The sequence below is a fragment of the Mytilus galloprovincialis genome, chromosome 4, assembly GCF_965363235.1.
Source record: "Mytilus galloprovincialis chromosome 4, xbMytGall1.hap1.1, whole genome shotgun sequence".
NCBI lineage: Eukaryota > Metazoa > Mollusca > Bivalvia > Mytilida > Mytilidae > Mytilus > Mytilus galloprovincialis.
In genome coordinates, this window is record NC_134841.1 from 13,428,500 (window position 1) to 13,444,928 (window position 16,429).

Sequence of the window (16,429 nt, forward strand, 5' to 3'; positions counted from 1 at the left end):
TATTGTCTATGCATAACTTCTTTGCTTGAAAGGCCAACTCCAACCAAAATAAACTGGTTGATCTCTTAGAAGTTATATTCCGTTTCTCTTCTTCTTGTAGATATAAATAATTTGTCTTTAAATAACATTTGGTTGTCTTCTGGAGAGTTGTTTCTACAGACGACATCTTTTAAATTTTTGTATATATGTGTAATCAGTCTCATGAAATTAAATTTGCTATATTATTTACTTTTCCGGATTAGACATGTGTTTTTAATAAAAAAAAATTCTAATTTTTGTCCAAATGAAATCTAAAATAAACTGTTGCTGTGCATGGTTGCTAGGTACATTTTTTTATCAAATAAGGTTGGTTGCTAAGCACTTTTGACATGACCATGACTCTTTATTTTTCATATGCTGATAAAAGGTGGCTTAAAACATCCTGATAATTTTCTCCATGTATAGTAGCCTCTTTCTATTATATTTCCATTCAAAATTCAATTAATATACACAAGGTCAAAGGTCAAGGTCATCAATGACTTTTGACCTTTGAACAAATTTATGGTTATTTAATTGCCAATAGTCATTCAATAATAATTACTTTTTGTGGACTATTTTAATAAAATGGATACATTTTAGAGGCAAAAAGGAAAAAATGACACATTTTTGTTTCCATAGCAACCATCCTAGAACCTAATTTCCCAAACATTTTGTTATATTTTTTTGATTCGAAACATTGATACTTTTCATTCATAACCACAGGTTAAATGGAGGTGGATGCAAAAATGTCTATTTTGTTCATACAAAATGTGTAAAATTTGTCTTCTGAACTATATTGAAAAATGACCTCTGCTTCTGAGGTTGTGACAATATTCAGCCAAAATATTTTTTTATATATCACATTGCTATTTTGTTTGTTAAGTTTCATGTTTCTAAAAAATATTTACAAATATCATTAAATAAAACTTAGTTTTAATTACGAATGACTGCAAAGTAGTTGTTTTTTCGATGCTAAATTCCTCAAAATTTGCGGGAAATCTCATTCACTTGGTTGCCATGTCAACCATGACCTAGCAACATTTGGGTGGGCATTTTTCTTACTTTTTTACATGATCAGATGTTTTGGCTAAGTTTCATGAAAATCGGTGACTATGCGTGCCGGCACCCCTATATAAAATGGTTGGTGGTTACAGAGAATTGCTCTTAATATGTCATTCTTTCAATACGTTCCATTGTCAAGATGACTCCTTTTCGTTTCGACCAATGTGCAACAACACAGATGTTACAATATACATGTAGCAAAACACTTAACCGGCTTTTTAATTGTAGGACATATTTGATTCAGGTAAACATGCATTTTATGTATTCTCAAATTGTTTTACTTTATTGAGACAGGTATGCAAACAAAATATCTCAAAATTAGATTGGTGTTTCACTCTGAAACCGGATTTCCAAGGTGTTCACAAAAAAAAATACAGATGGTTCAACAAATATTTGTGCCAATTTATGGAAAAACTTTCAGAAGAGTATACCCCATCATTGTCAAAAGCAAAAGACACAGGTATTGAATATTCAAATTTTATTATAACATAACATGCAGCTGCTTACTTTATATTTTATAATGAACTCTTAATCAAAACGAAATGTTTTGAATCTGTAACTTAATCAACTTATAGCGCCAATTGGCAGCTGACATGCTATCGATACTTAAGAAAGATATTTTGAAAACACTCCAAATATTGGGATATACTTTTCACTTAGAAATATAACGCCACGACCAAGGATGAACCTACCAATTTAAGATCTTAACTCCAATCTTATTCATACTGCACCGAATTAGATAAACTATCTAGAAGTAGTAAAGTAATAAACTTTCTTAAATTTGTTTTTTTATCCTTACAAGATCAATTACGAACTTTAAACGAAAAAACAATTTGTGATAATTTATGACAGTACAGCTTACATTAACTTAATGGTAAGTATTAGTGTCATAGATTATTTTATTGCATCTGAATATTAGTTTAAATCCACCATTGTATTAGTTTCGCTACTGTAAAAAGTGGTTCGTCAAAAGCCGCAACGGTAGTTTGACCTCAATTTAGCTTTCATATGCTCTTTGAAAAATGTTCAATGAATGTTTCACTGCAATGGATTTAGCTTGCTAGTGAAACAGAGATAGAAAGGAAGACATCTTAGGTAATTGCTTCCCATCTAAAACCACAGAGCATGATAGCTTGACCATGAACTAGTTGTCCCTAGTGCAGCCTTAACACTTAAATTAGCCGCTGATGTTTGAGCTATTCGAATTTCCCTTTAAAAACTGATGGGTATGATGACACATCAATTGAGTTCTCTATTTCCACTGGATATCTGGTTCAAAAATCTTAGTATAGCTGATGGAAGATTCGAATACCTCTCTTGAAAAGAAACAGTTTTTCACCGATATTTAGATTAGCTTCAGATTTGTCAAACGTTTGCAAAACTGCTTGAACGTCCATTCATATATGTTGTTATAAAGACATACTGGTATCTTGGAGTGAACCGTTTACTGATATACTGCTCAATGATTTCTGCATCAGACGAAGTTCATAAATTTTGTAGTAAATGCATTGGAAGGGCAAACAATACCTTTCTTGAAAATACGACCATAAGTATCAGTTGCCATCGAAGTAGGTAGGTCTTACACTCTGTCGTAGGAAACAGCTAGTACAAGTGTGACGAAAGTGTCTACTAGATGTCTTACAGTGGATCTAAATTCCCATTTAAGCTTGCACTGGGGGTTCATGATATTCCATGTTGGATTGGTTCCCGAAAGATGCATTCAAGCAGACTTGTAGTCAGCACTTTTATGTGACACAGTTGTATTTTCCTTTCAGAAATGAAATCAATAATAAAGGCAATTTTATTTTACCCGGAATTGTAGATAACCTTATTTGTTATTTGACATATCGTTTAGAAAAATCGGTTCATAAGGCTATTTCAGTTTTTATTTGATTAAGCTGTCTCAACTCTCTTTAAACGAAACTCACATCACCGGTATCAAGTTAAGGCTGAGTTCATATTGACCTAAACTCTGTGTTGTACATGTGTTAGTGTAATTCACACGTAAACTAGACACAATTAGGTTCCAATTGATAAAACTCAATGTTTACATGTAGATTAAATCATGTTTTGTCTACATACTAATCTTTGGTATGTTTTTACAACCATTACATCGAATTTTATGCATGTATTGCTGGGGAACATTGTGCCACTATGTACATCGCTGTTGAAGTAGGCATCACATTTTTGCGACATAAATTATTATTGATGAGTATGTTCCTTTTTCTGTAAATTTCCTGTTAAATAATCAAAAGCTGCACTATTTTTAATAAGACGCTATACCTACAATATATCAACCACTACGGTGTAAAGCATGAAACTTTGCATATTGTTACTAATGATTCTAATGAACACCTTTGAATCTGAAGCCATTTTAATCCTTTATGGCCGGCAATTTTATAAAGCCGCCCAACAGTCAAAAGTCTAATTCTAATATATTGGTATAATTAAACTCCTAAACTTTTTTTAAAGATGGATCAATATCCAAATATGTTTATAAGCATCATAAAATTAAGAATGGAAATGGGAAATGTTACAGAGACAACAACCCGACCAAAGAGCAGATAACAGCCGAAGGTTAACTCCTGGCCTTGAAGGCATAAAACTTTGCTCAGTGCTCGGAGGACAAAAATCATGCTCGAAACATGTAATCTAGCATTTTGATTGGTTGATTCTTGAGTCTGAGTACAAAAATCGTTCTCGAAAGTTTTATGACCGCAAGTCCCGGTCTTCAATGCAACGAGAAAACCCAGCATTAAGATTTGGGCATCAGCTGGCCCCTTAATTAAAATGTTTACTAGTGCCGTAAAATTGAACGTCATACTAAACTCCAAAACATATAAATGTACTCAAGTTAAAAAACGACTAAGAAAGGCCAGAGGCTCCTGCCGTTGAAGAGGCGCAAACATGCGGCGGGGATAAACATGTTTTGTGAACCTTAACCATCCCATATAACTCTAGCCAATGTAGAATGAAGAAACACACAAGTAGCATGTACAGTAAAACTCATAACTACCTCTTTTCAAAATTTCATGCTGTTACTGTAGAGTGATTAATCATACAACTATATGGTATAAGAATCTCGACTGTTTGCGGCCATTTTATGTTTGACGCCGCTTTTTGCTTTTGGCGGCCAGTATGGAAATTTTGTAGATGGCTTTCACAGTGCCAAATTTTATGCTTTTGTAATAAAGGGATCAATCAAACCAACAAATAGGACAGCCTCTTGACAAATGGGGACCATTTTGAATTTTGGCGTCTATTAAGGATTCCTTTCTGATGGCTTCATTTTCAAAAAAGTTTATCATTATAATAAATAACAATGTGAAAAGCGTCATGCTTTTACTATAAAGTGATCAATTGTGTCAAAATATTAGACTTTTTAACTTTTGTTCATACCTATTGATCCTTTTAGATTATTTGGTTGCTCATTTTATCCAAATTTTATGCCATTTACAGTTTTGATACAAATGAGAGTTCCCGTTTTGATGATTGCTGTTGAAGGTGATAAATCTACTATTCATCAGATTAAAGAAGCTGTTGAGCGAAACATTCCAGTTTTGTTGATGAAAGGTTCTGGCAAGGCAGTAGATTTTATAATTGAATACTTAAATGAGTCAAGACCCATGTAAGTGTTAAAGTTCTAATTGAATCAAAATAGTTCGAAAAACTAGACATACAAAACAACATATTGCATGTCAACACAGAATTGGTGACTACTGGAATAATGATACCATCGTGGATGTCTTCCGACAACACGAGGAAGTCCTCATTATACTAGTATAACTCTTATATTATTTGCATATTAAGAAATACGTTGATATGATTGATCGAGAGGACTTCCGGTAATTGATGTTGACGTTGGTTATGTTTCGATAAACGACGAGGTTGACCAATAGTTATCAAAAGAGGGACGAAAGATAACAAAGGGACAGTCAAACTCATAAATCTAAAACAAACTGACAACGCCATGGCTAAAAATAAAAAAGACAAACAGAAAAACAATAGTACACATGACACAACATAGAAAACTAAAGAATAAACAACACGAACCCCACCAAAAACTAGGGGTGATCTCAAAAGTACCAGGATTATAATTTTATACACCAGACGCGCGTTTCGTCTACACAAGACTCATCAGTGACGCTCATATCAAAATATTTAAAAAAGCTAAATAAATACAAAGTTGAAGAGCATTAAGGACCCAAAATTCCAAAAAGTTGTGCCAAATACGGCTAAGGTAATCTACTCCTGGTGTAAGAAAATCCTTAGTTTTTCGAAAAATTCTAAGTTTTGTAAACAGAAAATTTATAAAAATGACAATATAATTGATATTCATGTCAACACCAAAGTGCTGACTACTGGACTGGTGATACCCCCGGGGACGAAACGTCCACCAGCAGTGGCATCGACCCAGTGGTGTAAATAGTTATCAAAAGTACCAGGATTATAATTTTATACGCCAGACGCGCGTTTCGTCTACACAAGACTCATCAGTGACGCTCATATCAAAATAGTTTTAAAAAATCCAAATAAATACAAAGTTGAAGAGCATTGAGGACCCAAAATTCCAAAAAGTTGTGCCAAATACGGCTAAGGTAATCTACTCCTGGGATAAGGAAATCCTTAGTTTTTCGAAAAATTCAAAGTTTTGTAAACAGAAAATTTATAAAAATGACCATATAATTGATATTCATGTCAACACCAAAGTGCTGACTACTTGGCTGGTGATACCCTCGGGGACGAAACGTCCACCAGCAGTGGCTTCGACCCAGTGGTGTAAATAGTTATCAAAAGTACCAGCATTATAATTTTATACGCCAGACGCGCGTTTCGTCTACACAAGACTCATCAGTGACGCTCATATCAAAATATTTAAAAAAAAACCAAATAAATACAAAGTTGAAGAGCATTGAGGACCCAAAATTCCAAAAAGTTGTGCCAAATACGGCTAAGGTCATCTACTCCTGGGGTAAGAAAATCCTTAGTTTTTCGAAAAATTCAAAGTTTTGTAAACAGAAAATTCATAAAAATGACCATATAATTGATATTCATGTCAACACTGAAGTGCTGACTACTGGGCTGGTGATACCCTCGGGGACGAAACGTCCACCAGCAATGGCCTTGACCCAGTGGTGTAAATAGTTATCAAAAGTACCAGGATTATAATTTTTTACGCCGGACGCGCGTTTCGTCTACACAAGACTCATCAGTGACGCTCATATCAAAATAGTTAAAAATGCCAAATAAATACAGAGTTGAAGAGCATTGAGGACCCAAAATTCCAAAAAGTTGTACCAAATACGGCTAAGGTAATCTACTCCATGGGTAAGAAAATCCTTAGTTTTTCGAAAAATTCAAAGTTTTGTAAACAGAAAATTTATAAAAATGACCATATAATTGATATTCATGTCAACACCGAAGTGCTGACTACTGGGCTGGTGATACCCTCGGGGACGAAACGTCCACAAGCAGTGGCATCGACCCAGTGGTGTAAATAGTTATAAAAAGTACCAGGATTATAATTTTATACGCCAGACGCGCGTTTCGTCTACACAAGACTCATCAGTGACGCTCATATCAAAATAGTTAAAAAAGCCAAATAAATATAAAGTTGAAGAGCATTGAGGACCCAAAATTCCAAAAAGTTGTGCCAAATACGGCTACTCCTGGGGTAAGAAAATCCTTAGTTTTTCGAAAAATTCGAAGTTTTGTAAACAGAAAATTTAGAAAAAATGACCATATAATTGATATCCATGTCAACACCGAAGTGCTGACTACTGGGCTGGTGATACCCTCGGGGACTTCTTTTCGTAACCAATGTAAATAGCAACACCGATGTTAACAAAATTTATTCAATACAAGTTTATCGTTAAATAAAATAAAAAACACAAAAACATCCGTTTGAATGATAATAAGAATTTTTGCTCTATATTTAAATTTTTATCAGAAAGAAAAGGAGTAGGTTCAGTAAGACCCCTTTTTGGCCCCAAAATTAAGCAGTTTTGCAAAATTGTGAAAATGTAATCTTTTAGCTATTTTTTGGAAAGAAGAATGCTTCTGCTACATAAATATGTGCTGTTTTTTTTACAATACAATGCACATATATCGTGTACTAGCATCATAAAGTCATGCTAAATTACTGAAATCTTCACAATTATAGCATTTTAGTTAAATTTTAGACAGTTTCCGTCTTAAATGAAAGTGGCCGCATTCGTGTTCATTCATAATATTGAAATGTAAGTTGTATTTGATGATAATACATAACATATATAAAGGTTGAGGATGAACACGGATGCGGCCACTTTCATTTTTGACGAAAACCATCTGAAAAGTGACGTTTTTTGGCATATTTGATAGATTTGTCATATTTAAGCTTCAATCGGAGCGTTTTTAATGACTGAATCAGTTAAAATCTTTTACATAAACTAATCGAATCAATTGAAATAGACACTTAAGTGTTTAAAAAGTGTCCTAAATATCTCGTTAGATGAAACTGAAATTTGGGGCCAAAATCGGCCCTTACCGGACCTACTCCTTTCACTGAGTTCATATTTTTGCGTTTACCAATAAATATATTCATGCGCCAGGTCTATTGAGAACATAAATATAACATTTACGTGTGATAGAAAAATATTTGATTTTAAACATTTTATATTCATTAAGATATGAAAAGGATTGAGCAACAGGCACAGCCTATAAAAGCTCTCTCCATAATACATGTACTAGGTATAATCCTTCCGGAGCACCTGAGATCACCCCTAAGTTTTGGTGGGGTTCGTGTTGCTTATCATAGTTTTCTATGTAGTGTCATGTGTACTATTGTTTGTCTGTTTGTCTTTTTCATGGCGTTGTCAGTGTATTTTCGATTTATGAGTTTAACTGTCCCGTTGGTATCTTTCGTCCCTCTTTTATAACAACTGTATTTAAAATAATGCAATATAGTGGAACATGCGTGCTACTTATAAGCATACATGAGCAAATATATGTTTACAGTGTTACTTACTAAATGCGAAGTTTATTTTAAAAGTATTTAGGCAATTACTCATCATTTATTTAAAGTACCTTGAAATATGCAAATATCCTTTATAAATCATTAGAAATATGTATATATATATATATGGCTTGGAAGAGACACTAAGCTTGCTAAGTATAACAAATGAATTGATATTGAAGTGGAGGAGAAAAAAATAAAACTATACGAAACAAAAATTAAGTAATTTTCAAATAAAACGTTGAGTGTCACTGATATATTTCTGAATAGATTAAAAAATAGCAATATTCATATCATATGAAAATGATCTGTTTCTAAAAAGTAATAATTCAATATGTATGTCATCATTATCAGCAATGGAGTAAATGGAATCAAGAAGGATCTGTCTTATATCATTGTACTTAGGGCAAATAAAAAAGAAATATTGGTTATCCTCAACAGGGTGGTTTAAGTTTGCACAAAAAAGTGTTCTCGAATAAGAACTGATTAAACAAATGAGATTTAAGGTTGCTAGCATTATTTCGTAGTTGACAATGACTTATATTAAGTTTCCCTATCCCATAGTTGAAAGGTTTACATATATCATCAGTCCTATAAAACCTTTCCAGTCCACTTCTAAATATACCCACACTTGGGGATTTTTGTAAACTCAAAGGAAGACTATTCCAAAGTCTTATAGTGGAAAAATATCTTCTCTATCTCCAATTTTAAAGAATTATAAGGATTAATCGCCTTTTTAAGGGAATTAATTGGTGTATAAACTGGACAACGTCACTCATAAAACATATCATTTCTGACTTTTATGTGTTTGTGAGTGAATTGATCGAGTTAATACAAAAATAAATTCCTTTAAAAAGGCGATTAATCCTATAATTAAATTGATTCTTATTACAATATATTATTATCTTTTGTTGCAAGATTCAATACAATATAGAGTTAATATGATATAAACTATGTTTCTTAAATTATCGTCATATGATGATTAGATAGACTTAATACATTATCATAACTCAAACAGTGCATACACAGATCAGTAAAACATTTCAAGCCGGCATAACCTAATAAGTTTGTAACCAAAGTTGAAACTCTCTCTTACTACAAACAACGAAATAATTACATTAGATGTATGTTTCATTATAATACGTTATTCTGATTAGCTAACTCCAAATCACGTGTTATTCCTTTAGCAATTGCATTACACAATAAAACTTTAATATCATCCATAATGACACGAGGTCCCATAAAAAAGTGCACAGGTAAATTAAATAAAAACATGATGTGAATCGTGTTTTCATGATCCTAACTAAAAAATGTAATTATAAGTTTTGAATGCTTCTTTTTGTAACTTCGTTGGGTTGTAAAAGCGTTGACCGTGCGCACATTTTTAGAATGAAGCGCTTCCGCGGTTATTAATACAAAATGTACTTTGGTCAACGCTTTTACACCCCAATAAAATTACAAAAAGAAGCATTCATTTCTTAAATGCAAAAAAAATACCGATTTCAAATGAGAAAAGGACAACAATATTAATAGGAAATACAATCATCTCTTATTGCATCAATCGTGTCCATATCTTTTCAACGTGTTGAACATAGAACTTTATAACTGTCATTATATATACTTGTAGTGGGCAATTGCCATGATTATTTGACTACATGTCATTCATATTATATTGAACTCTTTTAAAGTGACAAGGAAAAAATCCTGAAAATAAACGCGCCACTGCTATTAGGTATATATATGCGTTCAGACGAGTACATGAAATTGCAAAGAAGAATGGCGACAATACAGGAGTACAGTCACCTGGTAAGTAAAATGTAGAGTACTTTTGTCTTTTATTTCTTTATTCGTCCATAAAACATCCAAAGTTTTAAATATCCAGAATTATTTAAAACTGTCCAACAGTAGAAATCATACGTGTCCATGTTTTTTTATATCGAGTGGAGGAAAATTCTTTAAAAAAAATTGTTTACCTCATTTGAATTCTGACTGGTTTATTTACACAATCGTCAATTGATTAGCAGGACCAATGTAGTTATAGATAAAGGGATAAGGAAAAGAACAAAAACAAAAACAAAAACAGCGTTTTCCTGACATGAGTGACTACTGTGGCAACATGTGTAATACCCCTACAAATGTATCATAAATTGGAAGTAAAGAGTATACACAATTTAAGATAGAGAACAAGACCATGGCTTTATTTATCAATAGTCACATGATAACTGCGTGGCAGATACTCTTGCTTACTTTTAACAACAGGTACATATAGAGAATTCCGGCTTTTTAAAAAAATATTTCTAAAATTATGAAAGATTCTTAATGTTGTTATATAAGATTTGATTACGTTTCAAATCGAATAAATACATTTATAGGTATGAAAGGGTGTCTTTTATACACACTAAAAAAGCGATAAAATCCTACCAGCTTTGGTTAATTTAAAATTGAATAAAAACAATATATACAAAAGTGAAATAATGAGCCTGTCAAGGGGAGGTAACCGCCCATCGATTATCAAAAACAGTCGTTAATTTATAAAATGATGACTACTAATTATATATACCGAATGATTATCTCAGTTAAGAATATTTGTTTGAAATGTTTTCAAACCTACCAAGAAAAATACACAACATTATAATATATATTTCGTTAAACATAATTTAACTCTAAATGTTTAAGAACCGTAACAAAATGTATAAAAGCATCAACTTACCCGAAATAAAGCATGAGCATGATTAAAGTGAATTTATTTATTATTTTAATTTGTATTGATTTTTTTGGTGCTCAAACGTCAGGGCATAATGTATACAGTTTTACGAGTAAGGTAAATGACATGAATTTTATGTTATTGTTTTACTATTGATATTATGCGAATATGAAATAGTAAAAACTTACAAGTTAACGATGTGAATACACAGTATATGATACATCTTAGGAATACATTGGAATTAATTAAATATGTAATCATATTCATCATAAATTAAATAAATAGCTTTCATCAATTCCCCTCGTCTGTCAATAAATGACTCGTGTTTGTCTTTAGAAAGATATAAACATTTTAATATTTCCAGATGTCTTTTGAGAAATTTAAGAAAAGCTTGCATATATATTAACTGTCTGTCTGTCTAATTATATTGTGTGTTCTTTACATAATTAATGTACTTTGCCTGTAGAATAAAATTATTTAAAACTAATTTATCAGAATTCAACACACCAAAAAAGACATTGTCTATATTCAAAAATATTCTTACTCCATAACTAAATACCACCAATAAGAAAATTCTTTCCAAAATTGTTTTATTTCTACACATTCAAAAAATATATGCTCTGTAGTTTCTATTTATTTACAACTAGCACATTCTTTAGTCAAGAAAAGTTTATATTTTTCAAGAAGATAATTATGGTAGACTATTTTGTCTACATTTATATCGGACAGCTTGTAGTTTGATTTCTATTTAATTTACAGTGACTTGACTGTAAGTGTTGCTATCCACCAATTGCAATATTCGTTCAAAATTTTGACGAAATTGCAATTTGTTTTATTAAACCAAATTGTTCAACTGGAAATTTGAACCAACTGCTGTAGAAAACCACAGTCAAGTCGTGAAAGTGCAAGGTGATAAAATAAAACATACTTACAATCCTATAAGACTTTTTTTTTTTTTTTTATCTTTATACAATCCTATAAGACTTTAACTCCACTTTATTGATGGTATTACTAAATCAGTCTATCAATTTGTATAGTTATATTATAGCCATTACCATACTAAAGGTGAACTGTTTTATTTTTAATTGCTATAAAAATTTCCAAACTAAGCTTTTATGTAGTTTTTCTTTCGAAAAGTATTCTATATTCATAAGAATCACACATTATGTGAATAAAAACATTCCATATTCAGTAAAATATTTGTGAAACTGCAATATGTTTGTAGGAAGGGGAGATAATCTTTTTTTGGTTTCAAAAAGTTCAAAAAGTTGAACAATTTGGTTTAATAAAACAAATTGCAATTTCGTCAAAATTTTGAATGAGTTGCAATTGGTGGATAGCAACACTAACAGTCAAGTCACTTTAAAAGCCAATGAATATATATTTTTCCACTTTTCGTCACTAATTGCTATATTAAAACTGTCTTCCCACCATTGTTGTGAAATAAGAGAAATGGTCGATAAAAAGTGAATAAACATCTTAAGCAAATAATTTACTAAAATATTTTTGTTTATTCACATGCTCAAAAACGATCCGAATGAGTTGCTGCTAGGTGACATGTGTGACTGTTGTAATAACAAATCTATACAGTCACGTGGTATAACAAGTGTTATAGATAGAATGACTACAGAAGTAAAATTTAGGTTATATTTTTTGGTTAATGAGAGAAAAGTTCAACTTTATTATCTACAATATCATGGATGAACCGTATGCCTTTTATGTAACAATATTTGTAAAAATTACTCGTTCTGTAAACTTTGATACACAGATTGAACCAAATAGATTCTTTTCTAACATGAAATGCATTAAATGGATTGAAAATACCCTTGAAACGTTTCCAAGCAGATAACTCTTCTATATAAAAAGAGGTGCTTTTAAATTTAAAAACTCAAATTCCCCACTGCTCATAAATAAATCTTCTAAATCTAAAATGGAGAATAAAATTGAGAAAGGAAATGGGGAAAAGGAATGTGTCAAAGCGACAACAATCCGACCATAGAGCAGACAACAGCCGAAGGCCACCAATGGGTCTTCAATGTAGCGAGAAACTCCCGCACCCGTAGGTGTCCGTCAGCTGGCCCCTTAAAAATATGTTTACAGTGATAATGGACGTCATACTAAACTTCGAATTATACACAAGAAACTAAAATTAAAAATCATACAAGACTAACAAAGGCCAGAGGCTCCTGACTTGGGACAGGCGCAAACTTGAGGCGGGATTAAACATGTTTATGAGATCTCAACCCTCCCCCTTTACCTATAGCCAATGTAGAAAAGTAAACGAATAACAATACGCACATTAAACTTCAGTTCAAAAGAAGTCCGAGTCTGATGTCAAAAGATGTAACAAAAGAAAATAAATAAAATTACAGTAATGCATAAATAACAACAGACTACTAGCAGTTAACTGACATGCCAGCTCCACAGTGTGGGAACGGAACTGTACGGTTTTCTAATAAATTGGTCATTCGGGAGACTGTCAAGCGGGGCTCCGACATTTGCAAAATAACAAGTTGCTTGATGGAAACTTTGATGAACTCTTTTGCTACTATAAAACGTTTCTGTTTCAAGTTTTGATAGCTAAAACATTCTTTATGTAAATATGAACCAATAAAATAATAAGAAAGATATATGCATCCAAACGTTTTCCTAAGAATGGTGAAGCTCCGTGTAAAACGATCAAAATTGTCACACAACAGCGATCAAAAATGTCAAATAAACATCGAAAAATCAATGTTTGCTACCTGAATTTTCACATGTACCTTTTCTTCTGATATATAGTCTTACCTGTCTGAAAGTTTTAAAGCCATTGTCCCAGTAGAAATTACAAATATATTCATTTTCTCCATGTCGGATATTTTTATTGACTGTACAATCGCTTGCAAGTTTACTGTAATATCACTCGGAGTCTTCCTGTACAATCACTTGGAGCTTTTATTTTCATCGTTTGGACAACTAGACTACTAAGAAAGGAGGGTAACCTACTTTACCTTGTAATGACTTCATGGTCCAGCTAACAAGCATGCTAGTCAAAGGTATTACCTTTACTTACAAACTCATTACATTTTGCTGTAATAGTTTCTAGTGGCATATGACTAATTATAACTCTTAAGTAGATAATGCTTACTACTATCTCTTCTGCCACATTTATGATCATTTTAATTTTTTCTATGATACTTTTGTCATATAAATATTTATAAAAACTACTGCAATCCAATACAATATATGTCTGGCATGATTTTTCTCTCCTTTTTCTGTTACGATTTAATAAGTTACAGTTAGTTATTTGGTATTGTTATCAGTTTTTTTAAAACCTAAATTACACACTCAAAAGTGTTACTGATGTTTGAAGCTTTTATTTGAATGGATGCAGCCTGCATTAGCGTATCCGGTATGCGGGGAGAGGGAGTTTTAGTGGTTGAAACCCCATTTTTTGCGATTATTTTTTATTTAGTGGACATTTCAGGGTGTTCCGTGGTTTGGACCCCCCGCCCCCTTTTGCAGAAAGGCGGGATCCGCACCTGGTCTGATATCGTCAATGATAGTATTAAATGATGATCCGATCATTCAACAGATTTTTTTAGTTTGGTCTTGTGCTGTGCTACTTTTGGGTAGAAATTAGCTCACAAATATACAAATATTTTTTAACCCTGCCAATTTCTTTATGTACCTGTTCCAAGTCAAGAGCCCGTAGTTCAGTGGTTGTCGTTGATTCATGTCTGTCATATATGTTTTTTGTAAATTGTTTTATTATGAATTAGACCGTCAGTTAAATTCTAAAGGTATTGAATTTTTTTTTCATGTCGGGACCTTTTATAGCCGACTATAATTTCTTAAATCCATTTATTTTTTGAACTTTGACAATCATATCACATCTCCTTATTTTTATATACAATGCATGTGCAATGTATTTAATAAATTTGGCTAAGCAATTCTACAGGAAAGCTCCAAGTTATTGTACAGGAAGGCTCCGAGTGATATTACAGTAAACTTGCAAGCGATTGTACAGTCAATAAAAATATCCGACATGGAGAAAATGAATATAATTGTTATTCTACTGGGACAATGGCTTTAAAACTTTCAGACAGGTAAGACTATATATGTGTATATCAGAAAAGGTACATGTGAAAATTCAGGTAGCAAACATTTATTTTTCGATGTTTATTTGACATTTTTGATCGCTGTTGTGTGACAATTTTGATCGTTTTACACGGAGCTCCACCATTCTAAGGAAAACGTTTGTATGGAAAACCTCAGCTGTCATATATTAGAGATTTACATAACGTTATGCTGAAGCTTCCATTGTAAAGTTAATACAGCGTGATGATGAATTAAATCATCAAAATGAAAACTTTAAATAATAAAATGCTAAGTTGAATCTGCGTTGTGTTGACTTGCAACTTCAAGTGTTGATGTTGGGAAATCATCGTGGTAAGCCACGGCGTTATGGTGATATGCTTATAACACGTAACGTTGAGTTGAAACTACATGTTGTTAAGATGACATTATACGATGTTAACTTGATACTGTATAATGTTTAGACGTACTCTTCGGTTGCTAGGATAACAAATGAAACGAACAGTTGAACTTCATGATGTTGACTTATTATTAATAAATGTAAAGCTTAGATATCACTACGTTATATCATTATAATGTCACGATAGGTTTATCATAATGTATGTAGACTTTAAACCATACTTTGTAAAGCTAAACTAGCATACTGTTAGATTACTTTAATGCCATGATAAGCTAACCATACAATAGTTTCACTAGATATTACACGACGTACAGTTGAAAGTACGTGGTGTTGAGCTAGGATTGCACAATGTTAAATCAGTATTATGTCATGATAAGCTAACCATACAATATTCTCACTAGATATAACACGACGTACAGTTGAAAGTACGTGTTGTTGAGCTAGGATTGCACAATGTTAAATCAATATTATGTCACGATAAGCTAACCATACAATATTCTCACTAGATATTACACGACGTACAGTTGAAAGTACGTGTTGTTGAGCTAGGATTGCACAATGTTAAATCAATATTATGTCACGATAAGCTAACCATACAATATGCTCACTAGAAATTACACGACGTACAGTTGAAAGTACGTGTTGTTGAGCTAGGATTGCACAATGTTAAATCAGTATTATGTCACGATAAGCTAACCATACAATATTCTCACTAGATATAACACGACGTACAGTTGAAAGTACGTGTTGTTGAGCTAGGATTGCACAATGTTAAATCAGTATTATGTCACGATAAGCTAACCATACAATATTCTCACTAGATATTACACGACGTACAGTTGAAAGTACGTGTTGTTGAGCTAGGATTGCACAATGTTAAATCAATATTATGTCACGATAAGCTAACCATACAATATGCTCACTAGAAATTACACGACGTACAGTTGAAAGTACGTGTTGTTGAGCTAGGATTGCACAATGGTAAATCAATATTATGTCACGATAAGTTAACCATACAATATGCTCACTAGAAATTACACGACGTACGGTTGAAAGTACGTGTTGTTGAGTTAGGATTGCGCAATGTTAAATCATTATTATGTCACGATAAGCTTACCACACAATATGCTCACTAGAAATTACACGACGTACAGTTGAAAGTACGTGTTGTTGA

General features: G+C 32.4%; 1 protein-coding gene across 1 annotated transcript in view; it reads left to right on the forward strand.

Annotated features, from left to right (window-relative positions):
- The first annotated feature begins 1,382 nt into the window (after positions 1-1,382).
- The window catches only part of LOC143070976 (transient receptor potential cation channel subfamily M member 6-like), a 64,194-nt gene continuing 49,147 nt past the window's right edge, over positions 1,383-16,429 (forward strand). The window contains exons 1-3 of the mRNA XM_076245073.1: positions 1,383-1,540; positions 4,540-4,708; positions 9,763-9,880. Coding sequence (XP_076101188.1) covers positions 1,486-1,540; positions 4,540-4,708; positions 9,763-9,880 — 342 coding nt within the window. The 5' untranslated portion in view covers positions 1,383-1,485. The remainder of the gene's footprint in view (positions 1,541-4,539; positions 4,709-9,762; positions 9,881-16,429) is intronic.